Below are 18628 nucleotides of genomic sequence, written 5' to 3' on the forward strand. Positions count from 1 at the left end.
AATCCCCCACTCAAGATTGCAAATAAAATTTCTCTTTGACATATATTTATAATAAACAATGTTCATGATATAAATTGCAAGATCTACCTCTTTCTAACTCTATCTCCCACTTGTATTTTTAAAATTAAAGTGACTTTCATCTACGTAATTTTAGTGTTTTTACCGAGTATAACTCTTAACTCAATCAAGATATTCTAAAAATCATTCACTTGAAAATCATGAGGTTCAAGAATTGGAAGATTTGAATATGTTAGATGTTGTGCATGAACAATGGTTGTGAAGCATGGTGATTGTTGGTTTCTAAATATTAAAAGGATTGTGTTTAAAGTGTTATTTCTTGCATTTTATGTTTGTGTTAGGTTTGTATGATACATAGTTGTAAGATGGTGACATTTTGGAGATGCACAAATGCTATTAAATAGCATAAGAGATGTATAATGGTATTCGTGAAAGTTTGATAGATCTTTATACATTGAATGTATTGTGTGGTTGAAGATTGTAAGAACAAGTGAATACTTTGAATATATAGAGGAATGGTATTGTATTTGTAGTTGGATGTCATGGTGAAGTAGAATTAATTTGTAAGGCTGATGGAGTGGTGTTTTGGAGGTTAAAGTTAAGCATGAGAGCTCACTTCATGAGTTAGATCTATTAATTGCTCATGTAATGAATGTACCAATTTTAGATCTATTATTTTTTTTAATATTGTTTACGTTAGATTCATTTTAAATTAATATAGCACGTGAACGAGTCCTTATTTAATGTTTGAATGGATGATAAACTCTATCCCTAATATGTGATGAGTCGTGCTACACTTACTGAGAGTGTAGGATGGGTCCAGATAAGTCCATTTGGTCTTTTTTATTTTTTATACTCTTAAACATTTAAATAAAAATTACAATATTATTAAAAAAATACTTCTTTAATCACTAATTAAAAAAAAAAATTGTATGGGGACCCATCCTCAGTGACTTTAGCTTTTTCCATATGTGATATTATAATTTTTTCTTTTATGTAAGACTATTTACAGTGAGATACATTCTTTGCAGATAGACATACTTTTTTTTGCAAGGAAATGTACATTTCGTTGCAAATAAACAATGTACATTTCATAAAATTATTTGTAGCAAGATACATTTGCTGCAAAAAACTTTTTTATTGTCACAAATAGCTATTTGCAATGAAAGTATATTTTGTTGAAAATAGACATATACTCTTAGTCTTTGCAAATAAAACCCTATTTGCAACGATGTCCATATTATCACAAACCCTAGTTGCAACAACACTAAGGTATCGTTTGGATTCGAAGATGAGTTGAGATGAGTTGAGATGAGTTGTGAATAGTAATGAGATAGGTTGTGAATAGTAGTGAGATTTGTGAGTTAAAGTTGTTGAATAGTAGTGAGATGAGTTGAGATGGGTTGTGAATACAAACCGGGCATAAATCAATTTGTAACAATAAAATATCATGATCATAAAAAATGATTATTTGCAACGAAAAAGAATTTCATTGGGATAAACTTTCACGACCACTGCATTTGCGAGAGTAGGGCAATGCAAATACTCTTCTACAACGAAAATTGGACTTTTTACACCAATTTTTTTTTCTTGTAAAAAGCCATTTCTTACATATGTTCAAAAGAAACGGTATTAAATAAATATAAACAATAGAATCTATCTGTTTCCGATTCTATCTCTGCCTTACATTTTTAAAATATAATGGACTTTCTTTCATTGAATATAACTCTTAACTGAACGGTATATTCTAAAGATCATTCTATTTGGCATATATTCAAACGAAAATCACTCCCTTCATGCGTTATACTCGTGAGTTCCGTTTCAATTCCTTCTACTTATCGCCTCATGATTTTCTTCATATATATACATAGTTCATGCATTTTTATATGTATCTATAGAGAGCCTCCCTTTCCCCCTTCTCCGAATCGGTCGACTTCGTTTCAACATGATGGAGAAACTCTTCCTGATCACAGTACTCCTTGTTCTTTTCAAACTTCCCGGCTTCGTTTCTCCAGACTACGTTCCGGCAATCTTCACCTTCGGAGACTCCATCTTGGACGCGGGGAACAACCGTTTCATCAAGAACTGCACTGCCCAGGCAAATTTCCCTCCTTACGGGTCAACTTACTTCCATCACCCTACCGGGAGGTTCACTAATGGCAGAACAGTAGCTGACTTAATTTGTAAGTCTTTTTTATCCCTTTTATAAACTTCTTTTTTTCTCTTCTTTCACTTTTTCGATTAACTAAGTTCCTTCGTTAATGGTCTTTGATGAATGTGGCGACAGCCCAGTATATAGGCATTGATTTCCAGAAACCATACCTCGAAGCACATCTTGACGTTGTTAATGGAAGTATAAAGAGTTATCCAAACAATGGGATCAACTTTGCTAGTGCTGGCAGTGGTGTTATCCCACAAACAAACCAGGACGAGGTAATTAAGAAGCTAGATCATCTGCTTTTATTTGGAGTTCATCAGACTGCAAAAAAAAAAAAAAAAAAAAACTTCCCTTTTAATCATCCAAGTATTGATCAATGATGATATTTATTTAGGCAAGCAAGGGAACTGATCTTAATTGGCTGTCATGGAGTTTTAATTTCTACTTGCTTGCTTTTTTATGATTATGCATCAATATTAATTAATTAATAGGAAACTTAATTTTCATCTTATAAATAAATTTTATAAAAGTAATTTTATAAACTTACGTGGTCCATTAATTAAATTTATTTTATAATAAAAGTAATTTTACAACTTGACGAATTACATTAAGCCACATCAATAATTTATAAATTACTTTTATATAATCCCTTGTGATTAAAGTATTCCTCATTTATTTCTCGTTATAGATGGAAATTTAAGCTAATCAACTGTAAAACAAGCAGGTTGATGCTCTTTTTCCTAGCTAACTACTCACACACACACATGTATATAATAAATATCTTACGTGCATCATGTGGATTGGATCGGTGTGTACGTACAGCATGTATTGCCACTGCAAGTCCAGCTACAACAATTCCAAACGTTGGTGCAGCAAGGCCAGATCGATACAACTTTGATCCAAAACTCTCTCTTCCTATTTGAGTCCGGTTCCAACGACATATTCGGCTACTTCTTCGCCGCCGGCTCTGGTGCCTTCCAAGAACTACCACGGCCACATGACTTCGTGCAAGCCATGCTTGACCAAGTGGAAAGTTTTGTGGATGAGATTTACAATCTGGGTGCCCGTCGTATAGCTTTGTTTTCACTTGGCCCCGTTGGCTGTGTTCCGGCTAGGGCTATGCTGAAGGATGCACCTCTTGATAGATGCTATGGAAAGCTTAACTTCATGGTCGAGAGATACAACCATGGCTTATTTAAGATGGCCAGACATGCGCGCTGGAAGTATCCCAATGCAGTCATTGCTTATGGGGATGTCTACCGCATGGTTCGGCATTTTCGTGCACATCCATATCGCTATGGTAATTAAGTCTCTCTCATTACCTCTGGTTTGTTTTCCTCATGATTAGTAATATTAGAAGAAAACAATTAGTTCTTAATAAAACTTGAAAGTAGAATATATATTTAGCAACCTTGACCCGTGATTATATATTAATGTTGATCAAATGCTAGTATATATGCATGGACGTACGTTACCGATTCTTAGAAATTGATCGATCATGCATAAATATCACCTATTTCGTTGGTATATATATTATGATGTCTAGGTTTCTTGGACGTAACAAACGCATGCTGTGGCGCTGGGCAACTTGGAGGAGAGATGCAATGTGGGATAGGGCCCTACAAAGTTTGTCAAAACCCAGATGAGTTCATGTTCTGGGATCTTTTCCATCCATCAGAGCACACTTACCAGCTCATTTCAGAGTCTTTATGGGACGGAGACAGGCTTCAGATTAAGCCAGTGAATCTGAGAACTTTAGCCGATATAGACCTTTTTAATTATTAGCTAGCTAGCTGAAGATCACGATCTATATATCTATCTAGATAATTAATGTTTTGATCTTGTATATGTTAGGATCGAAACCGTACGTGATCGATCTAACTCATGTGAGCCGAACTTGTATTTCCTTTGAAGGGCCTCTTGTCTTGGCAATAAATCATTGGGCTTACCGGTGTTGACCCAACATGACATGCAAACATCTTATGCTTTTTTCATTGGAAATATCTAAAATATCTTATGCTTTTTTCATTGGAAATTAATTAAAGAGATGTTTTCAATTTATATTGATACTTGCATTCTAAGTGATATGGACGATGCAACAACAGTCAAATTTATAGAAATTTAATTTTCCATCGTAGTTTATACTTAATAATAATTTTAAATTCTAGTACGAATGACGTATTGGAATAATGTCGATACGCACATCTAACCACCCACATAGGTCGTAATTTGGCTAGCTAATAATTAAGTTTACAATTGACTTGAATCAGAAGACTTGCTCGACAGCTATATATATATATATATATATATATATATATATATATATGTATATATATCCAAAAAATTATGTTTTAGTTGAATTACATCGAAGTTGCAGTTGTAATAATCATTGGTTTATTATTTGAATTGTATATGAAAACACGAGATGTCACTTTCAAGGTATAATCATTTTCTTTTCAATAATAAAAGTTTAAAAGAGCACGGTAATCAACTTCTCTTTAATTAATTGATCACAGAAGTTGTTTTCCGTTATATAAACAAGAAATAATAGTTCTAATCGTAAATGTTTAAGTGAAGTGTAATCATTTCAAATAAATAAATAAATATGTGATTTATATAAAAAAAGTTAATATTTTAATAATAAATTTTTTTTAAATGACTGTACGATATTTATGTATTTCACAACTGTTTATAATATTACTTTTAGATAAAAATAATTTTTTTTAACTCATTACAACTATAAAAAAAAAAAAAAAAAATTGAAATATAAAGGCGTAAAAAGTTGAAAATTCATTTTTTTAAAAATATTAAATTAAAACTTTTATTGAAAAGCTCTAGCTTAGAGATAACGCTATATTTTTTTCGAATAGTTAAAAATGTTTGAATTAAAAATATTATACCAAACCTTATCCCACGCTGATGATGAAAATTAAGGAGGACGGCAAGTCACACCCCTTACATTGTCCATCAAGAAAATACCATGAAAATAAGGGTGGTTGAAAATTCAAACCCCATTTATAAAAAACTAACCAATAATTAAAAGCTATATATATATATATATATATAGAAAAATGGGTACTTCATTCACTTCAGCAGGACCCACACGCGTTCACAAAGCGAGATTTCTAGCGACAAAAGCGACACCAAACCTGCAAATTCGATACCTTTTCCTCTCCGCCTTTCAAGCTCTAAACGCGTCTTCATCAGCATTTGATACAAACAAAGCCAACCACAAAGTCTATGCTTTTACCAGTTTCTTAAATCTTACGCACTGTATTTATTAATTAATATTTCACTCATTTTTCCCTTCGTTTTTCAGGCTGCGATTGACTTACTTTCTCTCCTTCTCTATATATTTAAACTCCCTTCAACATTCTCTCCAACCAAACAGAATACAAGTTTCCCACGAGAACTGGCGGTCTCTTATCTCTTGGTTTCTCTGTGAAAATTTTTCCTGTTTTCAGATTATGGGGAACTATATTTCATGCACTCTAGCCGCCCCTTTGATCAAGAACAACAAGGCTGAAGCGAGGGTTATCTTTCCGGGTGGTGAAGTCCGACGGTGCCGTGAACCCGTCAATGCCGCCGAGCTGATGTTTGAGTGCCCCAACTTTTTCCTCGTCAACTCCAGGTCCCTTCACATTGGCAGGAGATTCTCCGCCCTCAGCGCCGACGAGGAGTTAGAGTTTGGCCACGTGTACATCATGTTTCCTATGAAGAGAGTGAATTCTATGGTCACGGCGGCGGATATGGCTGTTTTTTTCATGGCAGCCAACTCGGCAGCTAAACGGATATCCGGTGGAAAGGTCGGGATATTGCCCGAGTCGGGTTTCGCACAAGAGGGGGCGACTTTGGCGGCGGCGGCAGCCACTACAGAGGAAGGTGAGATTGGAGGTTCAAGATTGAGTTTGGATGCAGGAATTGAGGAGCTTTCAGTGCCAGAGTTCAAGTATAGGTTATCTGTGTGCAGATCAAGGAAGCCATTGTTAGAGACCATCAAGGAAGAGCCAATTTCTTTGAGATAAGATAATCATATTATCAATGTATAGAATATATGATCTAATGGTTAAATGTGCTCTCTAAATTTTTGCATAGGTCGGGATTTTCTCTTTTTCTTTTAAGAAGATAAGTCAATTTTATTGATGCCTTCATCTATGGCGAAAGAATATTACTGAGATTAATTTTAATTACGAGTTGTTTAGTTATGAATCATGCACTAATTGATTATATTCATGATCATACTCGTCAAAACTTTAAGTAAGAATACGGGAACATGCAATGATGATATGTTTGTTTGGTGGGAAACTATATATTTGAGGTTTTAGTAATTTAAGGAAAGAGTTGATATTTATATAGTGATTTTATAAATTATTTTACATTCGACTAATGTAACAGTATCACTTGATCATAAAAAAAATACACTCCGGTAACCTATATCGTCAATTTTGATTTGATAAACGAATGTATGAGCCTAGGAATTAAAGTCGATCGATCGTGTCCCGTCCTTTATCATAATTAATAATTTTGAATTAATAATATATATTAATTTTCATAAGGTCGATCGAGATGCAAGCTTGCGTGTTTCATGATCGATCGGTTCAATTCCTTAAGAAATAGATTTGAATTTTAAAAAGTTAGATAATTAGTATATACACATTTGAAATTTTAAATTTCATGACTAAAATAGTAGTAGTTATATACAGATGATGATAAGCAATTCAATTAGGTTATCAATTAAATAACTATATCGATGGATCAATTAATTTTTTTAAAATGAATCATTGGCATTCATATTAATAGAACCAATAACAAAGTTAATACCATACAATTACAAATTAGAATCAAGCATGACCCTAGAATGAATAAAATCTGGACATTGATGCAGCCACCATTGAATAATATCATCCACAAAATGAGCGTAGTACGTGTCTTGTGTAAGTACATAATAAGCTACTTGATTCATTTCTTTGTCTATCAACACTATCATGTCAATTACATCATATATCGCAAATCGAGAAAGGAGATTTTGAATTTCAGAGATTAGACTCCCTTGCCTTGAAAAATTAGGTTCTTTAAAACCAATTGCTTCAATATACCTGTTGGAGCATCCCGCTCCAATTTTTTTTTTTTTTTAGTTTTTTTATTTATTTAGTGATTAAGAAAATATTGTTTAATAATATTGTGACTTTTCTTATTTTTTAAAAAATATTTAAAAGTTTTACAAAAATGATGTAAAAAAAAAACACTTTTAAATATTTTTTTCACATCATTTTTTAACACTTTTAAAATATTTTTTAAAAATAAGAAAATTCACAATATTATTAAACAATATTTTCTTAATCACTAAGTTAAAAAAAAACTACAAAAAAAAAAAAAAAATGGAGCGGCAATGGGATCCCCTAGCATTACCCTTAACAAGAATCTACTAATTCCAATAGTAAATTTGAGAAACCTAAATTCAAGATCATTTGAAGACCCCTCAAAACAGAACTTTCAAGTTTCAATTGAAGTAATAAACAGCACGCGGTATATATGCTTTTTATTTTATCTACTATCGTTTGAAAAATGTCCGATTTTGTTCTATTGATGAATCATGATCACTTAGCTGATCAAAGAATTAATACATGTAAAAATATTTCCGTGGCAGTACTACTGAATGAAAGAATTATTTTATTTTAAAGCTGGTGTTTAAAATACATCATAAATATGCATCACTTAAATAGTAAGACTTTATTTTATTTTTTAATTTATCTTTATAATCAAATTATATCATATAATAAACACTCTATTAGATGTATTCTATACACTAACTCGAGAATATAATTTTTCTATATACAATATTCGTGCATGGCATATTACTGATGATCCCACATGACCTAGCTCGCCAACTGGGATGGTCAATGACAAAAAAATGCCGACAAATGCATTAAAAAAACATATTATTTTTTATACCCATTATATTACTTTATTTAAAAAAAAAAAAGACAAAAATTAGTTACATGTCCACAGTTTTATACCCAAATTCAAATTAAAACTCCTTTTCCACATTATGATCATAATTAAGGGTAATTGGGGTTCTAATCAACCAAACTATCCAGATCATTGGTTGGTGGACTGATTAATATTTAGTCCTTTTCAACACTTACGTGAGATTCAAAACTAGGTTTTAATCCATGCCACCAACCTGTCCACGTCATTACTGCCGCGAAGCACCTAAGAATAATTAAAAAAAAAAAAAAAACAGACTAATACCTGATCTGTATATATAATATTGCTCGATCGCGCTTAATTCCTTCTTTAAACAAAATGAGAATTTCCTTAATTTCCTGGATATAATGTGATCTTTTAGGTTAGCTAGGTTAGAAGAAAATTTTTAACAGAAATATATTAAAAAGTTGCCTTTTTCGAACTTGCATGTGAGTATCACGTCTTTTTAAATATAACATTTAACAGTATTTTTCATCCTTAATTAATGTTTTGTTCCTTTATAAAAAAAAATATGTTTTTCTCTGTTAAGATATAAAATAAATAATAAAATCTACATTTTCTAATTAGTTTAAACTTTTTGAATAAGTGATGATTTAACATAATATCAAAGCAGAGGTTCTGAGTTCGAATCCTGACTCTACACTCTATCGCATTTAATTAAATAGTTACATGTTGGGCTACCTATTGAGGATGAGTCTGGCCCACACGTGAGGGAAGTATTAAAATATAAAATAAATAATAAAATCTATCTCTTTTAATTAGCTTAAGCTTTTAAAAAAAAGTGGTGATTTCACATTCTCAATTAATCTAATTAATATAACACTGTTAATACTATTAAGAATATTTATCTATTAATTTAAAAAGAATTTCCTTCAAAATATTCTATATTCTTTTCACTCCATGTAATTCGAAAGAGTAGTAGTTTTATATTGCCGAAAAAATGTTATTTTTTTATCTAATTAATTTTATTATTTAAAATTACAAATACATGTTACTTAATTAATATTTTTTTTTAAATAATTGAGTTATATTAAAATCACGTTCTTATAATTGCCATTTCGGTGCAAGTTTAATAATAAAATAGAGGACGAACTATATATGAAGGTGTGGCGCCTGTGTGCCTGTAGAAATTAAAGTCCCATTAATAGACGACGTTCGCCCTGACCAGAAAGTCATTTTCAGATCAGGTCGAGTCGTCGTCGTAGATCTAATAATTCGCCGATCGACTTTATGACACGATAAATCCAATGCGAGTACTCTTGAATGAGACCTAGCAGAACTTTTTGATTGCTGCGTCCAGAAACAAAAGCTAATTAATTAAGAAGCTGGGTACGTGCGTCGTCTCAATTAATAAGGATAGATTGGAACACCAAATTATAATTTTAGTTTTTTTCCCAAAGTAATTAAACGATAATCTACCAATCTCGAGATAAAATAAATAAATAAATCCAGTAATCTATGAGTTGCGCTCGACCTCTGCGCGCGGTTTTCCATGCAGGCATTCATGCATTGCCAATTCACGGAGAAGTTTAGAATCCAGTACTATAAAATGCACACGAGTTTACGTATAAAGTGCACAGCATTCTTCAACTCGACATATTCATCATCACTTTGAACTAATTATGGGCGGCAAAGGCGGTGGCGGTGGAGGCAAAGGTGGTGGAGGCGGTGGCGGCAAAGGTGGTGGTGGAGGCAGTGGCGGCAAAGGTGGTGGTGGAGGCTGTGGCGCCATAGGTGGAGGTGGAGGTGGCTCCTCAAAGGGCGGTGGCAATGGTGGCATGATGGTTGCCCCTGGTAGTGGAGGAGGAGCACACATTTCAAGGGATACTTTTGAGAGCAACCCGCAGGGCTATTTTGCTGGCTTGCATGGCGCCGGTGAAAAGGGAAATAAATAGATGCAATATTCATGCTAATATTGCTGCTGTTTTGGGGAGTTTTCTCAGTGAAGTATTGCATCATGTACTGCTTTAATATGCGCGCGGGTTATTTTGATCTAATAAACTAAACTATGAATCCTGCTTAATTAGCTTCTGCTCGATCTTTCTACTTTTAATTGTTTTCCGTCTCCCGTGCATGCCTGCACCCAATTGCTAAATTTATGAATTTTCTTGTTTAATATTAATATACATGGCATACAAATAGCAACGTCGAAACTGACCATTTCATGCACGTACGTACGTTATATTATGACATCACGTGGTTCGCGAGGCTGACCATCTCAACCATATCATTAGGGATCAGTACAAGTAGTACTGCAAATCTAGCTAAGATGCTAACTCTTTGAGATCGGATCTGAAAGAAGCATGCATATATGCAGTATAATGTATATATGTAGTATAATACGTACATATATGGTTAATTTATTTGGTGGTTGCAGCAAAAATTATCTAGTTAGCTAGTCATGTACCTATCCTCAACATTTTCTCCCGAAACATAAAGCTGTTATAAACTTTCAAGTGTAGTTCATACATTCCATTCATTTTTTTGTTCTTTCTACAATTGAATTTGTTCTTAAAAATGAAATTTATAAAATAAGGAAAATTATTTGTACATTCTTATAGTGACCCGCAAGCCGTCCCGTATTAATTATATATACTCTCTTTGAAAAAGTGAAGAAATTTGAGATCTTGCATATGAACAAAAAATATATTTTTCAATAGTGAGTCCCGCTTTTTTTTATAATAAGAAAGCGTAGAACTTACGCATCTTGCAACTTTAATTATTTAGTAATATTACTCAAAAATAGGATATGTTTTAGATCATTTTTATTATAAAGGGAATAGATTAAAATATCTCATTTTTATACTAAATCGATACTATTTATTTCCTTTAAATCGATAAAATTTGTTGTTGAAAAACTAGCACTGCACTCAGTTTTCCTGACGTCAATGGAGCCATATTCGATCGAGATTAGAAATTAAAAGCTTGGATTATATTTTGTGTTGGCAGACACCCACTTCTCCTACGGCCATATAGGTTGTATAAAATGTGGAGACCATGGACTGATCATTTCAGTCACTTTATTTAGTACGTATATGGACTCGATCAAGAGACTGAATAGATGTATAATTAATTTAAAATATGATCAATATCTATATACCTGATGATATACTTCGTGGCCGTATTTAATGCACAGTATTTAGACATTATAAATAGCTTGAGGAGATTAAAATCAACATTTACTCATCATGGCCATGAGTACTTTAAATTAATTAACCTTCAAGCTAGAGGAGAATATAAATAGTTGATTAATATTTGATATTCTTGATGATCTCTCCAGTGTTATTTACATCATGAAGCACCTTATAATTGCTTTCAATGGATGCATATACAAGATTTAATTATAAATATTTAATTTGAGACCAAAAAACTTAATTCCGTGAATTATTCGACATGCATGCATAATATGGTTGGCTTGATATATAGATCATCAATAAGCATATATAATAGATGTCATGTATGTATGTGTGTCAGTGACGATCTGCATGTCATGTGCGTCTCTGAGAGAGAGAGAGAGAGAGAGAGAGAGAGACCACACTAGCTAGCTAGTGCTGAAATAAATGAAGAAGAAGAGAAACAAGGCAGATGGAAAAAGAACCGGTGAGAAACACAAGGCCACAAGCACCAGAGGCTAAAGCCATAAGCTCTATAGACTGTGAGAACATGGCATCCCGCTTATATCTATGATCATAACCAGCCCCATAGCACCACTCTCTTTTCAAGAGCTGCTGAGTAGCAGTAGTACTAGTACTGCATGTGAGTGATCTCGTCTCCTTTCTCTTCAGTTCTTCTATTCTGTCTCTGAGAATATTCAGGTTGCCGTCCACAATGTTTGCTGCATTTATATATATAATCAAATTATAACAATTATATATTGAAAGTTCGATGATCTATAATCGATCGAAGTAATAGTACTACTACTTGTAGCTGTACTTAATTAGAACTTAATTCTCTTAATTCCATGTGGGAAAGAGTACTAGGTAGCTAGTACTAATATAATTGCTTTGATCATCACATGATGCATGCATGGCATGATCATGTATATGAAAATTAAATACCTCTGTCCTTGAAGCTTTGAGATCTCACTTGGGGGTAGTACTGGAATAACTTATGATTGCAAATAGGTTGGCTTGAGCTGCAAAACGATAATTGGAAGGTGGAAGGCATCATGTGAGTGAGTTGATGGCCGAGAAGCTTGCTAGCTGCATGCTCCGGTCTAATATCTTTCATGTATTTATACCCAACATTTCTGATCTGAAGCATATCATCACGCTCCCTCTTGAGTACTGAGATGGCATTTGGATCTTTGGATGGATCAATACTAAAGCTAGCTTTTTAATTAGCTTAATTAATTTATTTATTTACTATATATATTGGTAAATATATATATAATTATTATATGCATATTGTTAATTTCGGTTCCATTTGATAAAGCTATTTATATATATATATATATTTTTCTTCTAAATAGTTTATTATAAATGAATAAATAGAAGTTCCTAACCACTAATTTAGGATCTATTTAATTCAGATACATGAGGAGTTTGTACGTACAACAGGTTGTAAATAAATTGGAAGAAAGATGTTGCTCTATTTCAGATCGATTTCACATCATGCCATAGCCTACCTAGCCGCGCGGCCAATTAGATTTGTAGAAAACAATTTACTAACCAGTCTTCCTATATATGTGTACGTATGTATGTATGTATGGATATGTATATATATCGGTGATGGGTATATATATATATATATATATATATATATATATATATATAATAGCTAGGTTACATTTTATAATTAGCTTCGTAAATATATATATATATATATATAATATGCGTCTCACATGCACATGTACATGCAGTACCCAAGATAAATGATCATGAGGTATTCGAACCATGCAATGCAAATTAATGATCAGCATTATTATTAATATTCTAAACAAATATTTTGTTTTCTTCAATAAAAATTGATCATCCTTTGGAAACATATGTGTGGCCATGATCAAAAGTAATATTAATGTTGGTATACCATCTTTTTGGCAAAGAAGGAACCGCCAATTAAATTAGCATGCCCATTCACAACTTATAATAAATTGGAGTCTTTGAAGCCATGCACACCCGCTCTGATCACGAGGAATCAAAGAAATTAATGAAAAGAAATCAAGTATATGAGTTTTGGGTATAAGTTCATGGAAGAATTATGATGAGATGACATGCATGGATCAGAATAATAAGGTGGGATACCATGAAAATTTGATTACCATAATATGTAAGGGAAATGTGACAACTGACCTTTGCAGAAACATTAATTTGATACATATCATACAACAGGACATGATCATGAACAGATGGCACATAATCTAGGGTTTTTATCCTTAAAATACTCATCCAAATTATACAGTCCCACCACGTAGCCCTTTACAAAGCAAAGAATCCCTGTGATCTTATTGCTGCTCCTTTTGCTAATACAATATTTGTATATTGCCAAGGAAAAAAATAATATCTTATTGCCGGGAAGTTTGATAAAAGGGGGAAAATGATTGAAAAGCAATGGAACTACAGGTGTTGGATTATAAGAAAAAGGTGAAAAAGTGCAAAACAACAAGTTAGAACCCTAAGCTACTTTTAGTTATATTTTGATGTAGTTAGGCAGATAATATCTGTTGGATTCCGATGATCATCTAGATATCAGAAAAAGCCCGACACCTAAACCCCAGTATGGCTGAATGCTGATTGATTGAAGGAATCAAAATTCTAAAAATACAGATGGTTTGTGTAAAGATATGTGGAACTTGAACAAATATCTAAGCTTTTACAAGTGTAATGATCATGTTGGATGAAGAAATCCAAGTGCTCTAGCTTTCAAGATTTATTAAAGATAGTGGTAATACTTCCATAACTTTAAAATCATTAGTTTAAAAAGAAATGCATATAATTAATCGATAGAGCACTAAAAGCATAAGATTCTACAAAAAAAATAATTGAACTGATCATAATAATCCCAGTCACTAAAAACTCTGAACCCACTTCCCCCTTCCATGTCATGATGTCTATTCTACTTTCTCATTACCTTCTGGACATTATCAAGCTCGAAGTCTGGATTCTATAACAGTGGTTTTTGCATGTTCATTTCCCAATACTCAGCCCACTGTTACTCCTTCATTGTTATGGTATCGACGCATATATATACATGGATGTAAAAGCACATAGGCGTGCACGTGCAGGCACACAAGAGAAAACGAAATCATCATATGAACAAAAAGGACAGGAATGACTCTGAGAAATTTGACTTGTTCATATAAGTTTCCAAGTAACATATAAAATCATCGTTCCTAACTACATGTAACCCGCTAGAATATGCATATAGAAAAGAGGAATGTCAACAGAATTTGAGTCGTCCCATATTGGCTTACAAGCCTCGATTATAATCAACATGCATTCATACAGACAGCGCTGTTCCTAACTACATGACGCTAGCTACAATTTACATACAGGAAATAAGAAAATCTAATTCTCTTACCAACCAAGCCTCAAGAGTTCAGCCCTTGTAATTACACAACAACAGATATGTCAAGACCCATTGACATATAGAAATCATATTCACAGCACATCGTACTCACATGTCCATGTCATCAAAAATCTCCCCATCTTCCTCATAAGGTAAATCAACCGTAAGAAATTCATCTGCCACCAAGTTACTGCCAAAAATGACAACAATTAAGCCCAAAACTACGCACAACAATTAATGGGAAAAGTTGCATTGTTAAGGAACATTTTAACCTACCTTAAACAGCAAAGACGAAAACTGACAATGCGTTTTAATTTTCTGTTATAGAAGAAGAAACTGAAAGACCATCTGAAGTGAAAAGAAGTAACCAAGTCATAATTGCAGCTATGCAGACTAACACCAATCAATGAATAATCACAACTTACACGGCTCCTCTCTCTAGAAACGGATCAGCATCAGAGTCTGGATTGTAACTGTAAATTTCACATTCTGCTAGTTTTACAACCTGTATCACAAGTTATCATAAGTTTGACTCCAAGTATGAGTGGCATGTCCAATTATCTAAATTAAACACACCTCGTCTAAAGCCTTGTACAAGGCCTCCAGCAGAGAAGTGCCTCCATTAGTCTCAATCCATTCCTGTGATTAAATGGTCCAACAAACCAACGCGTAAGGCTCAGAGAGGTATTGTTCATCATAAAGCTCATCATGAGGTCATATAAGCACTATCTCATTTTCTCATTATGCATCCTCAGAACTAGAAACATAAAAGAAAAAGAAATGAGCAACCACTTGGCTCCAATTCATGCAATAAGGAATCAGAACATTATACCAACTTATTTGAGAAAAGGACAACAGTGTCTAGAAGTAGATCAATAGTTCTACACTGTTTCTAATTCAGACATTGACCTATCAAACAACCATACTTCATAAATAATAAACCGTCCATATGACAGAGAATGCAAAAATCCCATAGTATGATAACCGATGTTCAATTAACAGGTAAAGTGATGCTTCAACAGAGGAAGAACATTATTAACAGTGTGAAAAAGATTAGTTGTAGAAGGCTTGAGGCCTACCCCAAACTGACATTAATTTTGGATCACAGCCTCGCAGGTTCATGGGCCATGAAAGAATATGTAATCTTTTTTGCTTTCTGAAAATCAAATGCCATCAATTATTTCCCCCACCTCATGTAACTCTTTGCAGAACGAGGAGGGGCATATGCGGGTGACTTTTAAAAGGTTAAATAAGCTTAGAACGTAATATTGCACTAGCTGGACAAAAATAAATTTCAGATAAACAAAACAAACATTATTATGGCAAATACCTTTGAGGCTTCAAACATGTAGGTATCAACAATTTGCTTAAAACTGTCCCAGCTTTCCTCTGTGAAGAACTGGTGAGCTTTCACCGCACTAGAAAACCGCAAGGATGTAGGTAACATCGTAATGTGAGGAAACCACAAAAACCCCCACAGAAAAAACATCTATAGCAGGCACTTGAAAGGACCAACACAAGTAAATAAACCAACCGTATGAACAATCACATTAGACTTGGGAAATGGAGAGATTTGAACTCTCAGCTCCTTCTAGAGCAACAGTCCTCTAAACTGTCTGTCAAACCCTTTGACAACACTCCCATAACAAGCAAAGAAGGATTATTTAGTGGGTTGCCAAGTCGCCCAATAAGCTGACAATGACATTACCCGTAATCCTCCTTTAGCCATATGTGAAATGAATATGCGCTTGTACAACATAACAACAGAGATACCTGAAGTCATAATCCGGATACATGTGACTGAGGGTAAGCACCAGGTAGATCACTGTCTTCCGGCTGAAATGAACATAAAGGAAAACCATCTAAGATAACATAAGAAAAAACCTACACTTTCCAAGACCAATCTAGCTAACATTCACCACCTCGTTCTGCTCAACAATAAATCAGCTGGTGAGGAAGAGTCCATGTCTGAAGATTTCCCCAGATAATCAAGGATCTGAAGTAAAAGTAAGAATCAAACACATACACATACAGACTACTAAAAATATAAACAAAGAAACCAATCTGTTGTTAATTATAAAGTATGTGTGAGACAAAATAGTTAAGAAATTTATTAACTCTTTACTTGAACAAAAACAGAGAGACAGATAGAGAGAGAAGACTTTTTTTTTTGGCTTCTTTGGCCGTCCTCTTAGTAGAAATTAATATTAGGAGAAAAAAATACTTAGCTTAGATGATGAGTCAAATAAAACAGAATCCCAACAGGTAAGAAAAGGGTGGGAAAACTAAAGGGAAATGAAAAGTAGCCAATATTTTTTTAAGAAAACATTGCATCATAACTATATTGCAAGGAAAAAAACTAAATAATTATCTTGCAATGAGTTAAAATCATAAAAAATTGAACATATTTTATGCCCCCAATTCACCTCATTCTCCAAGCTGAGAGACAGTTTCTTATCCGTTCCGGTGTGTTTGCCTAGAAGAAACAAGAGAGAACTAATTAAGGCCTTGTTTGAATTCAAAACCCTCCTCAACTCATCTCATCATTACAACTTTCTCAAATTCCCACACAAAATATAATAAACAATTTAGTTTTTTCAAAACCCAAAACAACTTTCCCAAATTCCTACACAAAATATAATAAATAATTCAACTTTTATTCCACTATTCACAAACCATCTCAACTCATTTTTGAATTCAAACCACTCCTAAGTTGACCATGAACAAAAACCAAATAGTTATAAAAGTTGTAAACTTGTTCTTACAGGAGTAAGCTTCAAGGCATCCTTCAATGGTTCGCTCTCCAAGATTTAAATGAGTTAAAAAATCATTTAATCTGGAAAATCGCACAGAGAAATTATCAGTAATGCTCAAATTTATCAAGAACAGTCTATAATTATGAAATATGAAAATAAAAAGTTGACCTAATTAGTGAAGGAATCAAAATTTAATTACTTTTCTTAATTATTTAAAAATTACCGATCCAGAGGAGTGTATTCTAAGAACTTCATAATGATTAACGTTCAAATGACTTTGATGTGGCAGGTACCGTACTAGCACTAGAAATCTCCCAATGATCCTGTTTGACAAACAAGATTATTAAAATTTAAATCTCCTGGAAAGCTTTTAGATTGAGAAATGTTGTCTTCAGTATCATGCGTATCAAACAACAAGGTTATAACAGCCAAATTTCTAGTTTTGCCACTAACGCTAGATATAGTTAGAGGTTATGCAAGCGTTATGCACTCCTTTTGAAAAAGAGTGGGTTCACCATTACAAAATTAATTTTTTTCATATGAGTTTCATATTTACTCACTTTTTTCAAAAAGAGTATGCGGTGTTCGAACACTCTATGACTACAAATATCATTTGAAGATAATAATCCAGATAATAACAAATGATGCAATAACGGAAAAGAACTTAAGAGAATACGCATACCTTAATGAGTAATGCTAGACATACTACACGTTTTAGAACATGATCTTTACAAATCGACGTGTCACAAATCAAATCAAAAGTTATAATCAAAAGTCAAAAGAAAGTTATTTAGCATTGCCCAAGCCGTGGTCGCAAGAATTTCGTCGTGAAACTTGTAGTTTATTTAGCATCTTCCAATCTTAACATATTTCTCTCCTGCTTGAACAGAAACTTTATCCATCATCAACAAAACCCTCATTATACAGGGAAGCCCTACATCTAACCCAATCTAATATAAGACTCGTAACCTTGAAGTACAAATGTTACAGTAAAGCAGTAAACCAATGATTTTTTCCACAAAATTGATGAAAAATACGACACAAAACAAACAGGAATGGAAATACGAAAGCGAAGACGGAATACGGACCGGAAAAAACGAAGCGAAAAGCAGAGGGACCGATCGAAGTACCTGTTGGAGAAGATTTGCCCAAATTACGGGAAAATTTTGAGCGGGAGTGCAGTAATTCGGTGGATTTGGGT

The 18628-nt window shown here is 33.4% G+C and overlaps 5 protein-coding genes across 6 annotated transcripts; 3 read left to right on the forward strand and 2 right to left on the reverse strand.

The window, feature by feature from the left end:
* Positions 1-1910: 1910 nt before the first annotated feature.
* LOC121254181 (GDSL esterase/lipase 6) lies at positions 1911-4245 on the forward strand. The gene is made up of 4 exons (XM_041154138.1): positions 1911-2201; positions 2306-2451; positions 2999-3476; positions 3723-4245. Exons 1-4 carry the CDS (start codon positions 1964-1966, stop codon positions 3959-3961), a joined length of 1101 nt encoding a protein of 366 aa, XP_041010072.1. The 5' UTR covers positions 1911-1963; the 3' UTR covers positions 3962-4245.
* Positions 4246-5429: 1184 nt separating this feature from the next.
* LOC121253986 lies at positions 5430-6319 on the forward strand. Its single transcript, XM_041153940.1, has one exon. The coding sequence runs from the start codon at positions 5644-5646 to the stop codon at positions 6199-6201; it is 558 nt and encodes a 185-aa protein (XP_041009874.1). The 5' UTR covers positions 5430-5643; the 3' UTR covers positions 6202-6319.
* Positions 6320-9653: 3334 nt separating this feature from the next.
* LOC121256205 (glycine-rich protein DOT1-like) lies at positions 9654-10174 on the forward strand. The gene is made up of 2 exons (XM_041156875.1): positions 9654-9850; positions 9899-10174. Exons 1-2 carry the CDS (start codon positions 9787-9789, stop codon positions 10057-10059), a joined length of 225 nt encoding a protein of 74 aa, XP_041012809.1. The 5' UTR covers positions 9654-9786; the 3' UTR covers positions 10060-10174.
* A 1535-nt stretch (positions 10175-11709) lies between these two features.
* On the reverse strand, positions 11710-12362 carry LOC121254045. The gene is made up of 2 exons (XM_041154009.1): positions 12223-12362; positions 11710-11999 (listed from the first exon to the last, which is right to left on the reverse strand). Exons 1-2 carry the CDS (start codon positions 12332-12334, stop codon positions 11710-11712), a joined length of 402 nt encoding a protein of 133 aa, XP_041009943.1. The 5' UTR covers positions 12335-12362.
* A 2178-nt stretch (positions 12363-14540) lies between these two features.
* LOC121256569 (repressor of RNA polymerase III transcription MAF1 homolog) lies at positions 14541-18628 on the reverse strand. Of its 2 annotated transcripts, none has more exons than XM_041157412.1 (11): positions 18558-18628; positions 17651-17750; positions 17437-17507; positions 17098-17147; positions 16594-16667; positions 16445-16507; positions 16002-16089; positions 15248-15310; positions 15097-15176; positions 14948-15019; positions 14541-14861 (listed from the first exon to the last, which is right to left on the reverse strand). In XM_041157412.1, the coding sequence occupies exons 2-11, from the start codon at positions 17680-17682 to the stop codon at positions 14780-14782; spliced, it is 675 nt and encodes a 224-aa protein (XP_041013346.1). In that variant the 5' UTR covers positions 17683-17750; positions 18558-18628; the 3' UTR covers positions 14541-14779. The 2 variants fall into 2 exon arrangements, with proteins under 2 accessions (XP_041013346.1, XP_041013347.1); XM_041157413.1 differs by having other exon boundaries at positions 18516-18628.

The sequence above is a fragment of the Juglans microcarpa x Juglans regia genome, chromosome 3D, assembly GCF_004785595.1.
Source record: "Juglans microcarpa x Juglans regia isolate MS1-56 chromosome 3D, Jm3101_v1.0, whole genome shotgun sequence".
Taxonomy (NCBI): domain Eukaryota; kingdom Viridiplantae; phylum Streptophyta; class Magnoliopsida; order Fagales; family Juglandaceae; genus Juglans; species Juglans microcarpa x Juglans regia.

Excerpts from the sequence above, each read along its gene's own strand:
- LOC121254181 (XM_041154138.1), top strand. The coding sequence starts at position 1,964 with ATGATGGAGAAACTCTTCCTGATCACAGTACTCCTTGTTCTTTTCAAA. Across the intron at positions 2,202-2,305 it reads AACAGTAGCTGACTTAATTT|CCCAGTATATAGGCATTGAT; the intron begins GTAAGTCTTTTT and ends ATGTGGCGACAG. Across the intron at positions 3,477-3,722 it reads TGCACATCCATATCGCTATG|GTTTCTTGGACGTAACAAAC; the intron begins GTAATTAAGTCT and ends TATGATGTCTAG.
- LOC121253986 (XM_041153940.1), top strand. The coding sequence starts at position 5,644 with ATGGGGAACTATATTTCATGCACTCTAGCCGCCCCTTTGATCAAGAAC.
- LOC121256205 (XM_041156875.1), top strand. The coding sequence starts at position 9,787 with ATGGGCGGCAAAGGCGGTGGCGGTGGAGGCAAAGGTGGTGGAGGCGGT. Across the intron at positions 9,851-9,898 it reads CGGTGGCGGCAAAGGTGGTG|GTGGAGGTGGAGGTGGCTCC; the intron begins GTGGAGGCAGTG and ends GTGGCGCCATAG.
- LOC121254045 (XM_041154009.1), bottom strand. The coding sequence starts at position 12,334 with ATGATGCCTTCCACCTTCCAATTATCGTTTTGCAGCTCAAGCCAACCT. Across the intron at positions 12,000-12,222 it reads TCAAAGCTTCAAGGACAGAG|CAAACATTGTGGACGGCAAC; the intron begins GTATTTAATTTT and ends ATATAAATGCAG.
- LOC121256569 (XM_041157412.1), bottom strand. The coding sequence starts at position 17,682 with ATGAAGTTCTTAGAATACACTCCTCTGGATCG. Across the intron at positions 17,148-17,436 it reads ATGCCTTGAAGCTTACTCCT|GCAAACACACCGGAACGGAT; the intron begins GTAAGAACAAGT and ends TGTTTCTTCTAG. Across the intron at positions 14,862-14,947 it reads TTTCGTCTTTGCTGTTTAAG|TAACTTGGTGGCAGATGAAT; the intron begins GTAGGTTAAAAT and ends CATTTTTGGCAG.